The 24,826-nt window shown below is 36.7% G+C and overlaps 1 protein-coding gene across 1 annotated transcript; it reads right to left on the bottom strand.

The window, feature by feature from the left end:
• Positions 1-1,943: 1,943 nt before the first annotated feature.
• On the bottom strand, positions 1,944-18,423 carry LOC129717685 (homeobox protein Hmx-like). The gene is made up of 3 exons (XM_055667778.1): positions 18,308-18,423; positions 16,190-16,598; positions 1,944-3,034 (listed from the first exon to the last, which is right to left on the bottom strand). Exons 1-3 carry the CDS (start codon positions 18,411-18,413, stop codon positions 2,722-2,724), a joined length of 828 nt encoding a protein of 275 aa, XP_055523753.1. The 5' UTR covers positions 18,414-18,423; the 3' UTR covers positions 1,944-2,721.
• Between the last annotated feature and the right edge of the window lie 6,403 nt (positions 18,424-24,826).

Below are 24,826 nucleotides of genomic sequence, written 5' to 3'. Positions count from 1 at the left end.
AATACATAATTTTCAAAATTTGTGTGTTTATATGTATAAGTGTGTGAATATTTATGTGTGTTTGTGAGCGTTTGTGTGAGGATTTGTAATAAAACACAATGATTCATTTTTCCACATTCACTTCACAGAGAGTAACATTTAAATTAAACTAGAGCTACTAAGCCATACAAATAACATACTTAAGTCAATTTGGAGTGGTAAGTCAGTGGTGAATTATTATAATTGTAACAACACCAACATATATATTTTGGTATGAAATGATTTGGGCAAGTTTTTGGATGAATTTCGATGATATTGCATGAATCGAATAAGAATAATTTTGAAATTTATCAACTAACACCCTAAAATCGAGATTTCTCGAGATCCGGTCGGTAGATTTTTTTTTTAAATTTTAAAAGAGGTGCAAAATGATCTCAAGAATTGACCCCTTTTCTTGGATTTGATGGAATTTTTTTTTTATAATAATGGTCCAGCGGGGCACCGTGAATATCCAAAACTTGGAAGCGATAAAGTATTCCAAGTCATCGCAACTAAGTAACGAGTTTCGTATTTGTACGTCATGTCGTCTGCATGTAGAGTAACTACGCTCTCTCTACGCGTCTTATTTTTAAAACCGTCTGATAGCGGGAATCGTCGCTGAGTTACGCATATTAGATTTCAATAGGGCCAGTACCAAAATGATTGATTATGTCACAAAAACGTTGGATTTGTATCATGCTCTTAGCTATAATTTATAACAATAACAGAAAAAAAAACAAGAAAAATCTGAGTGAAAATGACAAAACAATTCTAACGTCCATAACTTTTTTGTTTTTCATTTTACCATTTTATCAAATTTTGACAGATTTACCATTTTACCAAATTTTGATAGATAGTAATAAATATTGTCGTCTTCAATGTGTAAAAAAATAGATTTTAAAAAAGGTACTTTTTGAGATATTCTCGATTATGTGACAATTTGGAATATTTGGCCCAGAAAAAAAAATTTACAGTGTATATATTTTTTTTTAGAATCGCAATTTAATTACCTGCAACTTTGCTGAAGACACCATTTCAATTAAACAAGTCTTTTTTCTGATACAAAATATTTCAATCATCAATCACATTTTTGGATAGGTCCTTTTGAAACAGCAGTCGTGAGTCTACGTGAAGAACTGATAATATAGAATGACCTCTTTATCAACTGGAAACAACTGTGCAAAGTTTCAGCTAAATCGTAAATGGTCGATCAGAATCGATTTGCGAAGTAGCGTGGAAATGCTCATATGTATCTAATTGTTACATTGCCGCAGTCATTTGCAGGTAGACAAGAACTGTGAATGCGTGTTTTATCATGTACATATTTTTGATACAGAACATATTTTTGATAATTAATAGCACTTTCGACTTGACTGTAAGATATAAAGTTGATACGAATTGAATACAAAGCAATCATCATTGTTTTTAAATCTTTGTTAAAAATATCCCGTAGTAGTTTTCTCATTTGCAACCAGTTTTGTTCAAACGAATTATAAAACCACAAAAAAAATAAAGCCCCAAATTTGTCGACACATAATTTTTAATTAAGTGGTCTGCTGGTTACTATAATCAATTTTGCCCGTGAGTCCCTTAGTCATATGTTTTCGTAATGTGTACGGATATGTTTAACTAGAAAAATATTCAATTGTTATAACAATTGTTTGGATATTGTATTATTATGTATTGTTTGCCGGGCATCATAAGATATTGGCTTATCTCTAAATTAAGATACTGTTTTTATCCTATCGTTCAATATATATATATATATATATATATATATATATATATATATATATATATATATATATATATATATATATATATATATATATATATATATATATATATATATATATATATATATATATATATATATATATATATATATAAAATCAAAGTCTACCCGAACATTGTTTTATTCACACTGTACATAATACATAGATATGAGAAGCATTTCAGTGCAACAGATTAGTGAGTTAGTTTTATTACGTGATGAGCTGCTGAAGATAAAGTCATTCATTCGATATACTAATTAGGAATCGTAGGAAGCCTTTTTATATCCACAGCACAATTTGCATATTACCATTGATGCGCATAACACTAACACTTGAAAGTAAAATCACTGCATTTTTATTGGTTTCTGGTTATAGTTACCACGTTGTTCGTCGGTATTTGTAAGAGTTATTTTTGTTATAGAAAGTTTGGGAAAAAAATATCAAAAACAAACTAATCTTATACAATTTAATAATATTTGTTCAGAGCATTAGCTAATTGAAGTTGATTGTAGCTTACTACGTGTCATTTAAATAAGAGTGTAGACAACAGGGCCATAAAAAGAGTATATGTATATATGTAGCTCAAATTTACAATGTTACAATCATCCGGTCCCATTTTGTCATTCTATTAACATAACAGCTCAACAGTATTTACATATCCTTCACTAAAACTCATATTGATATCATTCAGTAATCTGCTAAAATCTAATACCTCAGTTGGATTCTTCATTCACTATTACGTTAAAATTGCTTCTCAGAGCTTTTCTGATTTATACAATCAGTATCTTTTCATTGCTGGCGCTGAGGCAGTTATCAGTATCTTCTCACTACTGGTGCTGCAGTTAGCGTAACTACAATTACTACTACTATTGCAGAAGCCGCTCCTGCTGAGTAGGCAACGGATAAATCCGATGTTCGAAACACAATTTTAAACCAGAGAAGGGAGTGTTGGTCTTGGCGGACTTCCGCCGCGTGCCGCTGTTGCTGTGTAATACAACTGCTGTGGATGCGGATGTGGTGGAGGAGGAACAAATCCGCCAGCGGATCCATCGTGGTACAACACAGGCACGCGTACAAGTCGTTGCGCCGCATGCGCCATATTCGCCATATTTGCAGCTTCCAGTTCAGCCGCCAATTGCCGCTTCCATTTATTACGACGATTTTGAAACCAGATTTTTACTTGCGTCTCTGTCAAACGAAGAGATGCTGCCAATCCAGCGCGCTCCGACGAGCTTAGGTACCTGTTTCGGTGATGAGCAGAATAAAATCATAGCATATGAGTAGGTTGAAACAAAATTGACGTTAAAGTGAAAATCTATGTAATTGATTGCATTTTGAATGTTATTATGATGAAATACATAATAATTAGCAATTTCTAATAATGTTTGCATTCGTGAGATAAGTATGTTAGTACTAGATGCTATATGTTTTTATTAATGCATACAAAAAACATCCCGAGTTGAGACATGAGTGCAACAATCACTTTATATGTTCAAACCTTGACCCGAAAAGCACCGGTTGAATCGTAGCACTAAATTAGCATCTACGTAAACTGAATTTTTCTCTAAGATGCATGTTTGTATATTGACGAGATGTAAATGTTATTATGATTGTTCATGTTTCTACTCATATGAGTAAATTGTAAAAAACTCCGTCGGATTCATAATATAACGATTTACATCGTTATGTAGAATGTGTCTTTATCAAATTCAATGTAAAATTATATACTTTCCACTATCTAAACAAAACAGACGTGTGTCACAACGAATGTATATGAAATTTATCTCGATACTGCACTTGCAAAATGAATAATTGCATGGGACAGATTGGTAACAGTCACAGAATGCTATTGGATTATAGCTATTGGATTCAATTAATAGAGCCTGGTAGATTGCACATGGTGACAAAATTTTGAAAAGCCACGGTTGATAGAAAAGTATTAATGGTCTATATTTTCAATAATTTCTCATTCACCTTTTCAACGATATCTTTCCACCGCTGCACAGTGGGAAATCGCTGGCCATCGGCCAAAAAAAAATTTTTTTGTTAGCTGTTTCATAATATTTTTCCTTTATTGCTATAACATTCAAGTGTCTAAATCCAAAATTTGGACGCAATATCATAAAATCTGAATTTTTTATGACTTTTCAAAGCTTGGCGAACTGACGGTTTTTGTCTTTTTCTTAAAAAAAAGTACATAACTATGAAACGCTCTGTAGCTTCAATGATAACTTGGATTTTTTTGACGTCAAAGGAAAAGTTGTTGTAAATATTGTGCAAAACAAACCCTTTTTATTTGATATTGTAAAATTTGGTCATAGTAGGCCTGACACTAGAAAAAATAAAAAAAAAAAGTGTTTTTTGTAGAAAAGTAGCTTAAAAGTTTAGTTGCCGCAGTTTGCCACGGCTGTGACACCATTCAAAATTTAGGTAAAAACGTAAGCTTTCAAATGCATACTGTCCGCTGCTGCGCAAAACTGCGCAAATTGTCACTTTAGTGAAAAAAGCGATAGCAGATTTTTTTAGTTTTGATTTTTGAAGCTAAAATTTCATCCAGGATTAATTTTAATCATAACCATGATACCCCATTAATGACAATTTATGATATCGTACTCAATCCGTAAGGATAAAATATAAATTTGGGCAAAAATCACAAAATTTATCAATTAAAAGTTATAAAATAAGTGTTGAACAAGAAAACAGTAAACAAATCTGAAATTTTAATTATCTCAAACTTTATCACTTCCTGCAAATTTAAAACAATACTAAAAACATTCAGCCCTTTTCAATTTATGATCATGAAATTCGTTAAACTGATTGAAGTGTCAAATATTGGCAGCAAATTCATACTATCAAACTCCGGCCAACAATAGCCCGTTTGAAGATTGCTTTTGCTTCGCACTCGTTTGCATACAAAAGTAAAGCACACATGTTGCTTTATGAGAAAAAACAAAGAACAGTCGTCGCCCTCCGCATCTTTTCGTATTCATTTAGAACGTTGTGTCATTCCAGTGTCTTAGTTTTCAAATTCATAAATTCGTTGAACTTTATTATGGAGCCTTCAACATCAGCGGCACCACCTAATTCAATGTCTAGTAAGTTGTCAATTCATGGTGTTATACATGTATTTAAATGTCCTCTTTCAACCATAGAAACCGGATTAGGAAGCTAACATATATATGAAACAATGAAACATCGAAAATTACTAGAAGAAATGAAAATTGCAGCGAAAGACATTTTTCCTGCTGATAAGTATAATGAACTTCACATTTTCTGGAAACAATTCAACACGAGATTTAAGCGATCACAGCGCAAAATGATGATGCTGTTGATGATTTTTTCAATTTGTAATTAGTTTGTATTACTTATGTTGTTTTAGTTTATTTAAAAAATATATATATTTAGGCAAAATTTGTTAAGTTCGAGAGGTCGTCCATAAATTAGGTTTTTTTTTTCAATGGGAAGGACGCCCGTTGGCACTACTTGTGGTCAAAGATCATATAATTCTATAAAAAAAGAAAAAAGGGCCAAAAAATATTAAAATTGTCTTTCGTGCTTTATGGACGGCCCCAAACAAAAAATGGATGCCAAATTTGTGTTCAGCGCCCCAAAATTATGTAAATACCAAGTTTTGTCGCCTTTATCGACACTTTTTTTGCTTGGCCAGCCTTTGTATGGAGTCGCCCCACTGTGCGCTGTTATATCTACAATAACGCTCGGCAAGACTTTTTTCATCCTGATAAACGACCATCGTAAACATTTTACAGTACAATGCACAATGGTCCAGAAATCGAATTTAGAGCAAAATCACCTCAAATGACCTGGAAATACGCAAAAACGGTCTAATAACATGTTTGATTTGAATGAAACTTTGCACATGTATTTGGCTTAGCAAATTGAGCACTTTTCACAGATGGAAAGATATATCAGACCCATGAGTTATTTTCTAGAAGAGCGTATGCGTTTTGGCATAGGTTTTATTCAAAGCATGGTAACTCAAAAACCGTCGGTAGTACATATAGAAAAACTATCTGAGAATGAGTTGTAGGCAGGGTTGATATTTGTTGATACTTTTGAGTGAAAGTGAAAAAAAGCATCCATAAACGTTATTTTTTTACATTCCTTTCAGTGTTCTCCCTTCCCGCTTTTTGCATGGAAGTGAACTGTCAAAACACCTCATTATATTTCATGCGATGGAAGCAAGACAACAAAATCAGTTTATCAGTTAACGAAGATTGTCAAGGCATCGGTCAGTGTCAGTGAAAAAATGTTTCGGTGAGGTTCATTTAGGTTGAGTGGACTGTTTGTTTTTCTTTTTCGCTTTGAAGTGAAGATCATTTGGTTGGATTTGTCGTCAAATTTTATTCCGTAACCGTGAACGATGCGCGCGATCTGTTTCATCTGAGTATAACAACACGTTACTAGGACGAAAATCTAGTGTATCTCAAAGAGTGCTGCGATCATTGAAAGTGAAAATTGAAAATGATTGGCTGTAATTTTCGAAGAATTTCGCTGGGGAAAATTACTTTCATCAGCACTGGTTGTAGGGAATTATTAATGCCTCATAAACAAAGTATACAAATATACATGACTGTCTGAATCTTTGAAAATCATTAGAATACGAACATTTTGAAAAATGTTGAAATTAATTTTTTTTAAACTTTAATTTTACAAAAAAATTTATTTTCATTTTTTTTTATTCTGAACTTTTTTTAAATTGTGTAATAACTTCAAATTTTTTTTTAAAAAAATTAAAAAATATTCAACCCTTTTTTTAATGAAAATTTAGTGTTTATTTTCAATCCTTTAAGTCAAAAAAAATTTTTTTCACAGTGTTTACTTTTCATGAGTTATTATTTATTCCCTACTACTCACAGTTGTTCTATACAACCAAAGGTTTCTTAGCTACCATGCTTTGAATAAAACCTATACCAAAACGCATATACCCTTCTAGAAAATAACTCATGGGTCTAAAAAATCTTTACATCTATTAAAAATGCTCAATTTGCTAAGCCACATACGTGTGAAAAGATTCATTCAAATCAAAATTGGTCACTCTGCGACCATAGGTCATTTGGCGCGATTCTGCTCTATAGGGAGAAGTTTGGATCTGGAGCTCGATAGTAATATTTTAGAGAAAAACTGTTCTTCTGCAATGTTGTTACATATGATAAAGCGCCTATTGGAAAAATACCAACAACTAGGGTGATCCAAATTTTCGATCAAATCAAGTATCTAACTTTTTTTTCTTCGTAGATAGAAAAGTTTTTTTACAATGTTATAAGCAAAGCTTTGGTGCTACATTGCGAATTCGAACTCGACCTTCAATTTATTATACACAGACTTCGTAGCCAACTGTTTTAGTGTACAGGACGATTGCGGGGCTAGTGCTACGATGCTACTAACAGTCTAAAGCCGTGACTCGAACCTACGACAACTGGCTTGTTAGGCTAGCATCGTACCTTGAGACTAGCTACAATGTTGTAAATCCGTTAATTGTAGGCAACGTTGCGAAAAAAGCTTTTCTTTATTGCTCAAAATCACCGATTAAAATTGAAAAAAAAAACACTTTTCTTGCTTCAAATTTTTGCCGTTCTCCTAGAGAGGTATAGCAATTACTGCAATCGACTCAGTTCGACGAGCTTTGCATTTTCTGTATGTATGTATGTGTGTGTGTATATGTGTGTTTGTGTTTGTATGTGTGTGTATATGAGTGTATATGTGTATGTGTGTGTGTCTGTGTGGGTATGTGTGTGTATGTGTATGTATGTGTGTGTCTCTGTGTGTGTGTGGGGGGGGGGGTGGGTGTGTCTGTGTGTGTAAGTATGTATATGTGTGTGTGCGCGTGGGTGTGTGTGTGTGGGTGTGTCTGTGTGTGTGTATGGGTGTGTGTGTGGGTGTGTGTGTGGGTGTGTGTGTGGTTGGTTGGTTGGTTGGTTGTGTGTGGGTGTGTGTGTGAGTGTGTGTGTGGGTGTGTGTGTGAGTGTGAGTGTGGGTGTGTGTGTTATGTTCGAATATGTAAAATCCAGTTTTGTAAAGAAACATATTCCAAAGACTACTTGAACTCATTTTTCTCATAGATGGCTGAACCGATTTTCAAAAAATTAGTATCAAATGAAAGGTCTAGCTGCCTCATAACACACTATTGAATTTTACTGTAATCGGGCTGTAACTACGTCTGTAATGTATCAAAACGCGGACATATATGTACGTTTCGATTATACCACGATCAAAAAAAAAGTGTCATATACTTGAAACATAATTATTTCATGTTATTTGCATGTGTCAATATATGTCCATATGTGTTCATATGTGTTCGAATGTTATATTTCAAATGTTCGGTATAGCTTAGGTGTTGTCTAACAAAAATTTGTTATTTAAAGTGATAAATAAATCCAGCAAATATTATCAAGGTGTATTATTTTGAAAATGGAGTGTTCGTGTAAATCTATTTAAACAAATAAACAGATTGAATGAGAAAGGCTGGGTCGCACTGCTAGGTGGATTAATTTGGGTTTTGACGTGGGACTACGTCTTTGCTACTATACTGGGATACATTCTGTAAAAATGGAAATGAAACTGGCAAATGTTGTGTCAGATTTCAAACGTTAATAACAGCATAACCACATGATGGATAACAATAATCAATATGTTGTTGGATAGATAATATGTATAACAATTTTGTAATATGCTAGTTATCACTCTAATTTCATTGCTAAGCTGTAAAATTGGTAAAAAATTTCAATGACAAATTTACGCGAATAATGAACCAATTACATGCGAGCATTCCTAGCACAGACAACGTGAATGGACACCGTCTGTTCCTCGTGATATTCTCTGTATCAATATTAAAATAAAAATTGACAGAGTCTCCCCGTCCCAACAGGTCAATTTATTTTTGCTTCCAAGAGCTTAGACTAATATGATGTCTCGAAGGTAAAAGTTTTTGGGAAAGTTTGAAACAATCCCCATCCTTGAATAATTTCAAAACCTGCTCTTAGAACCTGATAAAAACTGATGTCTTCAAAGAAAACATACAGGTAAAAAGCAACAGTACCAGTGGAGTAAAGAACCGTAGGTCTCTCGTCGTCTATGATTGCAGCGGTACTTTTCTACTCGTACTGCAGCGGTACTATTCGTACTGCAGCGGTACTATTCGTATTGCGGTACTATTCGTGTGCAATCGAGGAAAAACTGCAATGCTGGTGTTGATGGTGATTGAAAGTTTATCTCATAAATACATATGATAACTATAAATTACTCAACAAGAAAACAAGAATTGTAAAATTTTGCAATTGATATTTATTTAATTTTATCTTCGTTATTCACTAAATAATCGTGGCCGGATGGTATCGAAAAAGTAAATTCCCATATATATACATTTATAGAAGAGTAAAAGCCTGCGAATGCTTGTGAATTTTTGGTTTATTTACTAAAACTCATTCCGAATCTCTTTTTACATTTCAGAAATCGTTAGATGACATATTATTATTCTAAGCTTTACCATAACAGACGTATAATAGCTGTCTTCATAATACAGCGAATGTAATGTAGGCAAATGAAAAAAAAATTCAAGCAAAAAAATGGAATTAGTGATTGCTACGATTCTTTGCTGGAACTTGTTAATAATTTTGTTTAACATATCTTCTTTTGTTTGCCAATTAATGAACTATTGTAAGGGATTCCATATTATTTTGAAAGCAAGATCTATATTACAGATTTGATTTAATCAGAGTTAAATAAGTCAAAACCATTCATTAGGATAACGTAAGTATTATTGGATTTGATTTTTGAGGATATAGAGTTACTTCTCATTCTGTGCCGAACACGCATCAGCATCGGTTGTGTTTCGAATTCGCTCCGATAAAATTCAAAACGTGTGCACAAGTGCTGGCATTCTTTGACCGGGCCCGGTGTCTTTTGTTTAGATTGCTGTTTCGCATTCAAGGTCAAGTGCCTTTGTGTAACTGTGTCGCTTTGTAGCTGCCTGCTGTCGAACGATTTGGTGGTGAGTGCAGTGTACTCCTGTGGACGTTTATCCAACACGAAGGAGAAAAGGAAAGGAAGGTACGTGCTTCTTGTCTGTCCCATCGGCGCGCTAGTTTTAGCGCGATGGATGTAGATCCCCCACCTCCCGCACCTCCATCCTCGAAACCTCCGACCCTGTCCCTCCTGCCCCTCGTTCTACTGTTAATTCTTCAGCTTCCTCACGTGTCAGGTTGTATCCAGACGGATCGACGCTTCCAGTGGCAGTTTACCTCAGGCCTAAAGCAGGGCCGAAATCGAAATCATTGAATATATTACAGATTTCGAAAGACCTCACGTCACACTATAAAGCTGTGACTGAAATTTCTAAAATCAGGCCGAACAAGCTCCGTGTCGTGGTCAATGACCTTAAAGAGGCCAACGATATAGCTTGCTCCGAGCTTTTTACACGGGAATACCGTGTCTATGTACCCGCTAGAGATGTGGAGATCGACGGTGTCGTGACCGATTCGAGTCTTCCGTGGAGTGTATATTGAAAAGTGCTAAAGGGTGCTTCAAGAACAGCACATGTCCCGATGTGAAGGTGCTCGACTGCAAGCAATTGCGGTCGGTATCGCTCGTCGGTGACAAAAAAGTTTACACTCCGTCAGACTCGTTTCGAGTTACGTTCGCCGGGTCTGCACTACCAAGCCACATCTCGATCCACCGGGTTCGTCTCCCTGTGAGGCTCTACTTGCCCCGCGTCATGAACTGCCTGAATTGCAAGCAGTTAGGCCATACAGCCGCCTACTGCTGCAATAAGGCACGTTGTGGCAAGTGTGGAGAAACTCATGCGGAAGATTCTTGCAGTGTTAACGCTGAAAAGTGTATTCACTGCGGGGAAAATCTGCATGAGCTCTCGACATGTGCGGTGTACATGCAGCGCAGGGATAAAATAAAACGGTCTCTCAAAGAGCGTTCAAAGCGTTCCTACGCTGACATGCTGAAGAAGACCGTTACCACTTCTCCCGTTACTTCGAACCCCTTCGATCTGTTGTCCTCTGATGAAACCGATTCTGACGATTCACCAGCGGGAACATCCTACGCAATCCTGGGGAGTCTAGAAAGAGGAAAAATATTTTCTCTCCTAAACTTCCCCGTAAAGGTCCAAAGATTTTCCAAAGTGAATTGAATGGTACAAACAAACCTAAAAGTGCAGCGGAAAAACCGAAGCAATCTCCTCCTGGGCTTGCAAATTTAAAGTCCCAGAAGGAGTTCCCAGCACTTCCTGGAACATCTAAAACCCCAGTTGTTCTTTTTGCACATCCAGTGGAAAAATCAAATGCTGGACTGGTGAAATTTTCTGACATTGTGGACTGGATTTTTGAAACTTTCAATGTACCCGATCCAATAAAAGTTTTTCTTACAGCATTCCTCCCAACAGTTAGAACATTTTTGAAGCAGTTGACTGCTCAATGGCCCCTCCTTGCAGTGATCGTATCCTTCGATGCCTAATTCATCTGCTAATCTGAAGGATTCTATCTCTGTCTCTGCCTTATTTTACCAAAAATTGATTCGTTTAAAGTTTTGATAAATAAAAACAAATGCGATGCACTTTCCCTTTGTAAAACTTGGCTTACTTCAAATATTGATCTCAACTTCCATGATTTTAATATAATTCGCCTTGATCGAGACACCCCATATGGAGGAGGTCTTTTAGGGATTAAAAAATGCTATTCTTTCTATCGTATTAACTTCCCCTCGATTCCAGGCATCGAAGTTGTTGTATGTCAAATGACAATACAAGGTAAAGAGCTTTGTATTGCCTCAATATATATTCCTCCCAGAGCACAGATTGGGCAACGGCTGCTCTTTGATTTAATAGAACTTCTTCCCTCGCCACGTTTGATTTTGGGAGACTTCAACTCTCATGGTGTGGTTCGGGGTTCCCCTTACAATGATAACCGCTCCTCTTTAATCTATAACCTTTGCGATGACTTCGACATGACAATTTTAAACAACGGTGAAATGACACGTATCCCGAAACCTCCAGCGCGCCCAAGTGCTTTGGATCTATCCTTATGTTCGACGTCGCTACGGTTGGATTGCACATGGAAGGTAATCCTCGATCCTCACGGTAGCGACCATTTGCCTATTCTTATTTCAATTACTAACGGGTCAACTCGCATGCGACCAATTGACATTCCGTATGACCTCACACGGAATGTCGATTGGAAGTTATACGAGGAAATGATTTCCAAAGCGGTCGAGTCGATTCAACATCATCCACCACTTGAAGAATACAACCTCCTCGCGGGCTTGATTCTCGACGCCGCGTTGCAAGCCCAAACGAAGAAATATCCTGGCGTAACGATTAAAGAACGGCCTCCCACTCCGTGGTGGGACCAAGAGTGCTCCGATGTCTACACGCAAAGATCCGACGCGTTTTTGGCCTACCAGAAGGGAGGTATACCTGGCGACTATTTACAGTATTCGGAGCTTGATACCAAGCTTAAAAGCTTGGCTAAAGCAAAGAAACGCGGATATTGGCGTCGGTTCGTGAACGAGACGTCGAGGGAGACATCGATGAGCACTCTTTGGAACACAGCCCGAAGAATGCGGAATCGCGTAACGGTCAACGAAAGCGAGGAGTTTTCAAGTAGGTGGATATTTGATTTTGCCAGGAAAGTATGTCCGGACTCTGTTCCTGAGCAAAATATTGTTCGTGATGCGTCTCCGGGCCACGACGCGATAGAATCACCTTTTACGATGACAGAATTTTCAGTTGCCCTCCTGTCCTGTAACAATAACGAGCCTGGGTTAGATAGAATCAAATTCAACTTGTTGAAGAATCTACCCGGCAATGCCAAGAGGCACTTGTTGAACTTGTTCAATAAGTTCCTGGAGCAAAACATTGTACCGCAGGATTGGAGGCAAGTGAAGGTGATCGCCATCCAAAAACCAGGGAAACCAGCTTCTGATCACAGCTCTTATAGGCCGATTGCAATGCTATCCTGTATCCGGAAATTGATGGAAAAAATGATACTCCGTCGTTTAGACCATTGGGTCGAATCAAATGGCCTACTATCGGATACTCAATTTGGCTTCCGCCGTGCCAAAGGGACGAATGATTGTCTTGCGCTGCTTTCAACAGATATTCAGCTGGCGTATGCTCGCAAAGAACAAATGGCGTCTGCGTTTTTGGACATTAAGGGGGCTTTTGATTCCGTTTCTATTGACATTCTTTCGGGCAAACTTCACCGACAAGGATTTTCTCCAATTTTATTCAATTTTTTGCACAATTTGTTGTCCGAAAAGCACATGCATTTAACGCACGGCGATTTGGCAACTTTTCGCATTAGCTACATGGGTCTTCCCCAGGGCTCATGTTTAAGCCCTCTTCTTTACAACTTTTATGTAAATGACATCGACGAATGTCTGGCAAATTCATGCACGATAAGACAACTTGCAGACGACAGTGTAATCTTTGTTACAGGAGCCAAAGCTGCCGATTTGCAAGGACCATTGCAAGATACCTTGGACAATTTGTCTGCTTGGGCTTTACAGCTAGGTATCGAATTCTCTCCGGAGAAGACTGAGATAGTAGTTTTTTCTAGGAACATGAACCTGCTCAGCTTCAAACACAATTAATGGGTAAAACGATTTCTCAGGTTTTGGTACACAAATATCTTGGTATCTGGTTCGACTCTAAAGGCACCTGGGGTTGTCACGTGAGGTATCTGATGAAAAAATGTCAACAAAGAGTGAATTTTCTTCGTACAATAACCGGACAATGGTGGGGAGCCCATCCAGGAGACCTTATAAGGCTTTACCAAACAACGATATTGTCTGTTATTGAATACAGGTGTTTCTGCTTCCGCTCCGCAGCAAACACACATCTGATCAAACTGGAGCGAATACAATATCAATGTTTGCGTATCGCCTTAGGTTGCATGCAGTCGACCCATACGATGAGTTTGGAGGTCCTAGCTGGAGTACTACCATTGAAAAACCGCTTCTGGAGCCTGTCTTCTCGTATTCTCATCAAATGTGAGGTCTTGAACCGTCCCGTGATTGAAAATTATGAAAGGTTAATCGAACTTAATTCTCAAACCCGTTTTATGACATTGTATTTCCATCACATGTCCCAAAATATTAACCCTTCTTCGAATATTCCAAATCGTGTCGACTTATCAAATACTTCTGATTCTACTGTGTTTTTCGATACATCCATGATAGAAGAAACTCGTGGAATCCCGGATCATTTACGCGTGCAGCAGATCCCCAAAATTTTTTCCAATAAATATCGAAACATCAACTGCAACAATATGTTCTACACTGACGGATCACTTCTTGATGGGTCCACTGGCTTCGGTATTTTCAATAACAATTTAACCGTCTCCCATAAGCTCGATAATCCTGCTTCTGTTTACGTCGCAGAATTGGCTGCAATTAAGTACACCCTAGGGATTATCGAAAAAATGCCCACGGACCATTATTTCGTCTTTACGGACAGCCTCAGTTCCATTGAGGCTCTCCGATCGATGAAAGATGTTAAGCACTCTCCGTATTTCCTGGGGAAAATACGGGAACATCTGAGTGCTTTATCCGAAAAATCTACTCAGATTACCTTAGCGTGGGTCCCTTCTCTCTGCTCGATACCGGGCAATGAGAAAGCGGACTCTTTGGCTAAGGTGGGCGCAACAAACGGTGATATTTATGAAAGACCAATTGCTTTTAATGAATTTTTCGCACTTGTACGTCAGAATACGATCATCAGTTGGCAAAATGCTTTGACCAGAGGGGAATTGGGAAGGTGGTTACATTCCATAATCCCAAAAGTATCGACGAACCCGTGGTTCAAGGGGTTGGATGTAGGTCAGGATTTCATTTGCGTGATGTCCCGGCTTATGTCCAATCACTATAGATTTGACGCGCATCTCCGTCGTGTTGGGCTCGGGGAAAGTGATATCTGTGCCTGTGGTGAGGGTTATCACGACATAGAGCATGTGGTTTGGTCATGCCCTGTACACCGTAACGCCAGGTCTAAATTAATAGCTTCCCTGCAGGCCGAAAGTAGGCAGCCGGCTGTTTCTGTTCGTGATGTCTTGGCGAGCCGTGACCTATCCTACATGTCCCTTATATACGTTTTCCTGAAATCCATCCACGCCCCAGTTTAATCCTATTCCCTTCCGCCTACATCCAACCAAACGACAAGAACACGTTAAGACCCCGGATCCGGAAACAGCAACTAGACCCGCACGATACTCTCAGGTCCCGAGGGAGACAACCCAATATGCCAGTCCGTAATATCTTGGCCCAGCAGCGGAACATATTCAATATGCTGCTTACCTATGGCGATGGAAAACCATCAAACAACAAATCAGTGCTTTTAATGCAAAACATTCTAGCTTTAAGTTAGATTTAGTTTCAGCTCGTAGTCGGCAGCGAGGATAAAAAATTTGCTTTTAGTTATTAAGATACTTTAGAAAGTAAGCTACCAGATATAATTGGCGCCGTTAAACATTAAATTGTATTTGTGCCGTGTCAAATAAATTATAGATGAAGAAAAAAAAAAGTAATAGTCCGATTGCAAAACAAATCAATAGGGTCTTCTGGGGCTACTATACCTTCCATTTGACAATGATTTTATGAAAATCGGTCCAGCCATCTCTGAGAAACATGAGTGATATCAAACAGTCTTCAGAAGACGTTTCTAGTGGTAACTTTTGAACCACAAATTCAATCTTTATAAAATTCAAAAGTTAAGGGTATTTCAGGTAGCCCGTTCATTTGAATCCAATTTTGTTCAAATTGGTTGTGTGGTTTTGGAGATAATGATGTTTCATGATTTTTACATTTTGATACATAACCTATAAACTAAAAATACGATTACAATAAAATTGAATAGGGTCTTATTGGACAGCAAGACCTTTCATTTGCAATTAATTTCATGAAAATCGGTCCAGCCAGCTCTGAGAAGAGTGAGTGAGAATAAAAATCTGCACATACACACACACATACACACACACATACAGAAAATGCTTAGCTCGTCGAGCTGAGTCGAGTGATATATGCCATTCGGCCTTTTGGAGCACTTTTATATTTTCGGTTTCGCAAGTGATTGCTATGCCTTTCTAGGAGAAAGGCAAAACGATGTTTGAAGAAAAAGTAGAATGGTTTTGGCAGCGATAACAGTGTTTGGCAATACAAAAAATACGCTACATACAAAAACTTGCAGTAGCTACGAACTTCGCAGCACTGTTTTTGAGAATTGGTTCTTTTGCGACGGGGCTACACCAAAACTACACCCCACATACTACAATTGTCAAATCGCATATAAAAAATGACAGTGGCACGTGAGGCGTAGTTTTGGTGTCGTCCTGTCGCAAAAACGAATTCGACATTAGTTACAAATGGTTCCCTCTCACCTTTTCAAGTCAAACGTCGATTCTAGTTGGAATACCTGTGCGCGGGAGAATACCGTCCGAGTCTTCTTTTTCCGTTTAGCTTGCATTGCACTGTTCGAATTTGGAGAGGCACAATCCGAAGGCCTATCGCTACCGTCATCTTCCTCTTCGATAATCTCTTGACCGTCGTCATCGGATTCACAATCATCACCACCAGTGCTACTGCTACAACCACCTAGGCTACTCCCAGTAGATCCAACACCATTGTGAGAATTGCCTATCGTTCCGACGGTATTATTACTATTCAATCGACTTACACTGCCGCTCACTGCTCCTATGTATGCCGGATGTGGTGGAGGAGTTTTGGACTGTTGTGATTGCGGTGGAGTCAAAGAAGGAGATTGGTTCTCCAATGCATTCCCCGTACTATCTGAAAAATATAAAGAAATATGGTAAGTAGTAAATGTCGATGGGTGCACTATTAATGTGAGTGTGTTACATAACAAATTATCACTCAATCTTATGCCTGTGAGCTAGATGTCATGGAATTGCACGTATGTTCAATCATGTATTAGAAGATTATATACGAGCAGTTATGTAATTTGAAAGCCAACCTCAACAGCTTCGAATGTATGTTCACGAAAACTCTTCTCTAAGTTGCCTTCAGAATTAAAGTATATGAGATATCAAGATGTAGCAGATAAAACAACAAATCATAAGGGCATACTATTATCTCTAACGAAATTAACAATAGTTACGTCTGCGTTCGTTATGGAGATTTACCAAAAGTCTACTAGTATGAGAAAAGAAACGATTTAAAAAATTGGAAATTTCGGTTTATTTACTATAATATCACGTACCCATTTTTGAAAACTTTATAATGATCGTCGCGGTACTATAAACGGTCATGGAAAGAAAAACAACATGAAACATCAGCGCGTAGTACAATGAAACAATAATATGTTAAAATTCTACACAAAACTTTTAAATCACATTCAACATTACTCAAAACATTTTTTTGTGAAATGAAAGATTTTCAAAAATTTCAATTGTTTGGATGCTAGAGAAGGTTAGCTGATGTTTTGCTTTGTTCAATTTGAAATTTATTTCTGTAACGAGAAATATACAAATGGATATCAAATTCGCTTATATTATTTATTCTCTCGTTATAGAAATAATTCTCAAACTGAACAGAATACAATTCGTCTAGAATAAAAGTAAAAGTTGTTAATGATTTCGTCTTGAAAAAAGATAAAAGTTGTTATTGCCGTTAAAGTAACTATTGTAACAATAACAATCAATTTCTTCATCCTTTTTACATATCATTTAACGATAATTGGACGTCATTGGAAGATTTTACATAGTGAGCAGGTTTTGAATATTTGAAAATATCGCAAAATATATATTGTGTGATATCTGTTGAGCGCGAAGTTCATCTATCACATAAGCCTAGACAGAAAGGAAAATCTACTACGCCAAGCAGCAGAAATATCACGTTAAGAAGCTTAAAAGTAGCTATCTTTACCTTTGCACAATTGCTACCTTTCTCCGGTCAGTGCTTCGGAGCGAAAGGGAAAGACAGTGTGAACCATATAAGGCTTCCTACGAAGCAGTGTTATCGCTAACAACAAACTACTTTGGCAGTACCACTCAGCAGGGACAAATGTTGGTAAACTGGATAGTTTAAACTCAACTGCGTAGTGAATTATTTGTCAGTGTTAGCTCACCTTCAATGATATGTAAGGTTTCTCAATTGAGAACACTGATACACTTAAAGCGATGCTACCGAACAGAATGTTATCATTGAAATATTTTGATATAGCGTGAATAACTCTTCTTTTTGTGGCTTGAACACATCGGAGTTATATGAAAATATATAATTAATATATGTAACACATCTTAGCTTATAATGTCACCAGTTTATAGCAACTGTTTCCATAATTCAAGCAACTCTCAACCAATGACCATTTTGTGCCAACTACTCGTTGTGAGCTATTAACGAATCTAAAGACAAAACATTAGAAAGTTTATCACGAATCTCTAGACGATCTAAAACATTAGATCTGCTGTTAAACAAATGCCGTATACTGTATATTCTTCACGATATATCTGTGTCATGCGTTATGTACTTATACTCACCATTGGTTGGACTATTAAAAGGCATCCGATGGGCTGCTGATGGCCAGGGCCAACCAGGAGGACACAAGGCTGCATACCGATTTGCTATCGCGCTCCATTGCGACATGAATCCTAATCTGTAAGATGTAGAAGAACAAAAGAAATATCCCCATGAATAAGCAACATAATCAGAAACCCTTGCATCGGTAGCAAACACAACCCCTCCGGGGCGGAGTAATTAAGCGCAAAGACTCTACAAAATAAACCACTCAGAGTAGTCAAGAGGCCAAATACCGCATCCCTTCATATTACGTGGCTTACCTCCGCCTATCCTACACTCTTCAAGGCTGTTTGCTACCGACGGTTGTATATTGTTATAATAGATCTTAATACCTTTTCCCTCAAGGGCATTAGTCGCACGATTTTCAATACAGTAAATACAAGGGGATAAGGTGAATCTTGCTTCCAGTGACTGAAGTAGTAAAGCGAATAAATGGTAGCGCCACGATTGTTCAGCATCATCAACCACCCATCCCTGTTTGATTCATTTCCGGAAGGCTGGGATTCAGGTTTGGAATACCGACAAACTTCAGGGTAAGGAAGACAAAACCTTTCTTGAGTAAGACATTAACTAGATGAATACGAAAGAATTTACTCTCTACTAATAAACATTAGTCGTAAAGAAACGTTATGTTGCAGGTTTTATTTTTAAATTTTCTGGCACTTCAATCACTTATCGATTATACCACTGATTTCCTAACAAATTGGGTCAAACATGCTACTTTCTAAACCGTGAAAACTCAAGAATCACTAACACAACAGCCCGTTCTGATCATGACAAGAAAGCACTCATTGGTTTTGATGGCACTTCTTATGTTCTTAACCTTCTGTGAACATTAATCAAATATTTTCAAAAACTCTTTTCGTTTTGCTGGCAAGCAGCTGATGAAAAAAACCAAAACAATAAACTCGCGGAACTTTCATAGCTATGTTAATTTTAATATATTTCACAATCGTTTCTTCATAAAAGTGTGTAAAATGTAGTCATTTTCTTTGTTCTGTTTTGATTTTATTACTAATCATAGAAATTTGAGAAAAAATTCTATTATTTATTTTTAGCACTCGCTATTGAAGGATTTTGTGCCAACTCGACAGAGGGGCTGACACCACCCTCTCAGAATTCAATGAAACTTTCTGGGTGTGTACCCTAAGCAACATGGAATATTTTGTTTCTATATTAAACGAAACGTATTAGACAAAACATTTGCAACTAGTCATATTAATTCATCATACTGTTAATATAAAATCTGCTGGAAGTGCATTTTCAAAATACAAGATAAATCACAAATAATACAACATGTTACGAGTTTATTTCAATGAAATTAAACATGATCAAGGCAGAAAAAACTAAAAAATTCAACAAAAATTGTAATCAGAGAAGTTATCATCCTAGACAAAACAGTTGCAACTTTGCAACAGCGTTTAACGAGTTAATGTTAGCATTTAATATTACGTATCCTTTATTGTCAATTACAGTTTTGCTTCTTAGAGGCATAGATTCGATCAGGCAATAGTGCTTTGTGGAATTGACTCCCAAGTCTTTCTGATTTGTTCAAATTACTGGACTTTATTTCGTACCTCTGAACGATCGATTCTTCGGTTGACGATTTTTCAAAGGTTCTCAATCGAGTTGAGATCCGGTGATTGTGCTGGCCAATCCATCACCACTACTATATTGTCCTTAAACCATTGTTTGACCAGTTTGGTGACGTGCTCAGGGTCATTATCTTGCTGAAAAATCCACTTTATTGGCATATTCCATTCGGTGTTAGGTAACATAACGTCTCTCATGATGTTGTTCTACATAAAACAATTTAAAATTCCGTTGATCGATGAATTGGACCAAGACCGTTAGTAGAGAAACATTCCCAGACCATCACTTTACGTCGTCTGATTTTTATTTCATATTTGTTACAAATCGTTTTTAGCGAAATACCATTCACATAGTCATGGATAATCTTCTATCTTAACTCCAATCCGAGACTTTCGGAATCCTTTTCTCTGTTCGGCAATGAAAATGATACAATATATACAACCATTGAGATTTATTGAGGTAAACCTAGCTATCATTACCTTCTTTCTAGAGGAACTATGCGAAAAATACTTTTATTGATATATGAAATTACTCAACACACGTTTTCTTTTCTACGAAAGAAACCAACAGTATGAGAACGAATAGCTTGCAAATGTTTTGATCACAAAAAGTCGTCTTTAACAAAGCTGCTACGCCGTCAACTGCAAAATGATTGTTTCCTAATGCGTCGATGAAATGAAGGTCGCCAATGCGTGAATTTACGTGAATTTTTATGATGATGGGCGCAGCAACTCGAAAATTGAATAAGGTGCAGCACGCCTCTTGCTCAAAAATCATTGTATACAACAGAAAAATAATTAGAGGTAAAAATGCATGTAACAAATATTTCTCATTTTACAATGGAATTAGTATATCGATTATAGTATAGTATATCGATATCGATTTTTGCTGAAGTTTATTTCTTTCGTCTGTCGTACTTGAAAAAAAAAACAACACAAAATTCTGAAGTCGCATCATCTAGTTTTTAAATCGCCAGCAAAATCGTTTTCAGTGTTAATTAGGTCAAGTCAAATAATATTCAAATGCTCATCGTACGTTTTCTGATTGGTTATGCGAAAACATGTAGTTAAGCAATCAAAATATGTCTCCATGTCTGTGTGACGATATATTGCACAAAAGATCAACTAAACCGGTTCGTTTTTCGAGAACAAATAGTTGTTTTCCCAGAGGACGACGCAAAAGGGAGTCACACAAAAAAATGTTCTCTATTTTTATTTTTCCGCAATCAAGGCAGAAGCAAACTGGAGCATTTTTTTCTATCTGGGAATTGAAAAAGTTCATTGTTGTAATCGTTTCGTTTGAAAATGACAGCAGGGAAAATACCCGAAATGACTAGTCTGCCTGTAGTGACTAATCTATAAGAGCGATTGTCAATTTTCCACTTGTGGATATTCTTTTTTCTTCATCGTAACACATAACTAGGTAATCCAAGCTATTAGCAGTGCGGAAAAGATTTTTATTTTATAATCGCTAACTTGTAATGTATTATTTGAATTATTATGTGATGGCCAATGATTTAAAACACGCTAAATGCATGGTAAAACAATAGGTGTTATCTGAAAAGTGCAATTTGATATCCGAGGCACAAGGATTACTGTCCCTTGTTTTTTCGTTATTTGGTTGTGGAAGAAAGAATGTGAAACAATTCGAAGATATCCTTGAAAGGCATTAGCATGGAAAGTGCTTAAAAAGATTCAATTACGAATGATGTCAAAGGTGAAGTGTGTTCAAATAAAATAAATGTTGATCCAATCCGTGTACGGTTTGAAAAAGAAAAACGAAAATGCGATATGAATCAATTTAGCCATTTACAGCTTTTCACAATAGATCATTGATGTTTTATGTATCATACTCAATCAGCCTCATTCAATGTGCAGTTTAGCGCTAGCAATGAAAACATTAAGAGCCAGTTCGCGAGTTGCGGCCACCTTTCTGAGGGACGTTGTTTTGATGTTCTCTGATTCTATTCAAGGTAGAAAGTTTTGCAAAATTTCAATTGTTTTTATTGAGGTTAAGTGGGGTAAAACGGCTTTTGAAAATGATATGTCCAAAAACGTCCAAATTTTAAAAAGTGTAATAACTCCTGCCAGACTTGATGGATATTTCTTAAAATTTGTGGTATTATTCTACACGAAGAGTACTTCAAAACGCATGGTCACAATATATGGCAAAGAGGTAACATAACGATCACAGTGCGTCTTGAACTGTCCTACAGATCAGACGTTTTTTCGGTTGCTTGTGGACTGGTCTTTGACTGCCTATAGCTTCAAAGTTTGTGTTTTGTCAGTGTGTCTTTTAAAGATTACCTGGAAGTTATTTCACATCAGTCTTTCTCAAGACTACCTACTTTTGAATTTAACATTTGTTTTAACTTTTTTCGTATCACCTGAAATGGCTGGACGGAAAAAGAAACCTCGCATCGCTGCGGGGAGGAAAAGAGAGGCATCTCTTTCTGACACATCGAGTGTCTGTAGTGACAATCCTTTTGATATTTTGCCTGAGCAAGAAGCTGGTGAAATGGAAGTTATTAATAATGAAACTATACAAAATATAAAATCTTTAAAAAAGGAGAAAGTTCCACCTATTGTGGTAACTATTTCTTCTGAATTTAATATATTCAAAAAGGAACTTTCAACGTTTGTTTCTGACGTTAAAGTTACCTATCAAATTGGCCGTAGAGGTGAATGCCGCTTATTAGCCGACTCAGTAAAGGGTCGTGATCGTCTTGTTCAGTATTTAACTGACAAGATGTACAAATTTTTTACATATGACACCAAGAACGCCAAGCCGTTCAAGGTTGTCTTGAAAGGTCTCACCAACGATCAAACCGTTGATGAGATCAAACTTACTTTAACAGAATTACTTGGCATAGCCCCTACCCAAGTAATTCTAATGAAACAAAAATCACGAGGCGAAAACAGTCAGAGAACTGGAATTTCCCTTGTTAATTATTTAATTCATTTTAACCGCAATGAGGTTGACAACTTAAAGTTTTTTGAAAAAGCACATGCTTTGTATAATGTGCGTGTAAAGTGGGAAATTTATAGGAAGTATGGCGGAGGTGAAAAGCATATCACCCAATGCCGTACTTGCCAACGTTATGGCCATGGTTCCAAATTCTGTAACATGGACCAAAAATGTCTTAATTGTGGAGACTCTTCTCACAAAAAGGACACATGTCCTGTGAAAGAGAGTAAAAATTTTCGCTGTGCGAATTGTAACGGCAACCATATGTCAAATTTTTATCAATGCCCAGTCCGTTTAGCAATTGTTAAGGCAAGGCAAGGTAAACAAAATTCAATTTCTCAATTAAAACCAACTTCAAAACAAAATTCTCCAAGCGTACCAGTGACACATAGTTTACCTACTCCTTTGCATACCCGTTTAACTTATGCACAGGTTACAGGTAGTTCGAACATTATACCGCCTAGTGTTGGTAGTTCGAAAATGACCGGTAATATGGGTAAGCAAAACACGCTAGAAAATAATTGTACACCTGTTACTCCAGCTAATATTGCTGCCGAAAATATTTTTTCTAATGTCAACTGCCTGGGGCCTATTACGGCAGGTAAACTTTCTTTTTTGCAACAGGCAATGTTCGATCTTATGAACGCCATGTTGCAGGCAAAATCAATGTTTGAAGCCATTCAAATAGGCACAAATTTTACTATTAAAATTGTTTCTAATTTAAAATTTAGCAATGATTTTAAATAAAACAATTAAAATATTAAATTGGAATGCTCGCTCATTGAAGGCCAATGAGAATGAGCTTTTTAATTTTTTAACAGTAAATAATGTGCATATTGCAATTATTACTGAAACATTTTTGAAACCTAACATAAAATTAAAATATGATCCCAATTACGTGGTTCATAGATATGATAGGATTCAGGGTTCCGGCGGTGGAGTTGCAATTGTTATTCATCGCCGAATCAAACATCGTGCTCTTCCCCATCTTGAGACGAAAGTTATTGAAACTTTGGGAATTGAAGTTCAAACTGAACTTGGGATCTTATTTATTGCCGCAGCATATTTACCATTTCAATGCACACGCGAGCACAAAAATTATTTTAAAGGTGATTTACAAAAACTCACCAGAAATCGTTCGAAATTTTTCATAATCGGCGATTTTAACGCTAAACATCGTTCATGGAATAATTCTCAAAGTAATTCCAATGGCAAAATTTTATTCAATGATTGTTCTTCAGGATACTATTCTATTTTGTCTCCGAATAGTCCTACATGCTTTTCTTCTGTAAGAAACCCTTCAACAATTGATTTGGTGCTAACAGATCAAAGTCATGTATGTAGTGATTTGATCACACATGCTGACTTTGATTCTGACCATCTTCCAATAACTTTTTCTTTATCACATGAATCAGTTTTAAACCCTATGAGCTCTGTTTTTAATTATAACAAGGCTAATTGGGAAAGATACAAAACTCATATTGAGAGAAATTTCAATAATGAGCTGGATTTGCAAAACGAAGTGAATATTGATTCCGCTTTGGAAGCATTAAAATGTGCAATTGTTGATGCCAGGAATTATTCTGTCCCAAAGGTTCAAGTGAAATTTGATTCATCAATAATTGACGAAAATCTTCAACTTCTAATTCGTTTGAAAAATGTCCGCAGACGTCAATATCAACGTTCTCGTGACCCTGTTTTTAAAACTATTTATAAAGATTTACAGAAAGAGATTAAGCATAGATTTACTCTTCTGAGAAATCAAAATTTTGAGACTAAAGTTGAAAAATTGAAACCATATTCAAAACCATTTTGGAAGCTGTCGAAGATTCTTAAGAAACCTTCAAAGCCTATTCCAGTTTTAAAAGATGGTGAACGTTTTCTTGTATCCAATGAACAAAAGGCTCAAAGACTTGCTC

The sequence above is a fragment of the Wyeomyia smithii genome, chromosome 1 (assembly GCF_029784165.1).
Source record: "Wyeomyia smithii strain HCP4-BCI-WySm-NY-G18 chromosome 1, ASM2978416v1, whole genome shotgun sequence".
NCBI lineage: Eukaryota > Metazoa > Arthropoda > Insecta > Diptera > Culicidae > Wyeomyia > Wyeomyia smithii.
This window is presented reverse-complemented; position numbering and strand designations above follow the sequence as displayed.

Bases quoted from the DNA above. Each gene is read 5' to 3' on its own strand.
- LOC129717685 (XM_055667778.1), bottom strand. From the start codon at position 18,413: ATGTCGCAATGGAGCGCGATAGCAAATCGGTATGCAGCCTTGTGTCCT. The intron at 16,599-18,307 runs GTGAGTATAAGT...TATATTTTTCAG, and splicing joins TTTTAATAGTCCAACCAATG to ATAGTACGGGGAATGCATTG. The intron at 3,035-16,189 runs GTGAGAGGGAAC...TCACCGAAACAG, and splicing joins TCGACGTTTGACTTGAAAAG to GTACCTAAGCTCGTCGGAGC.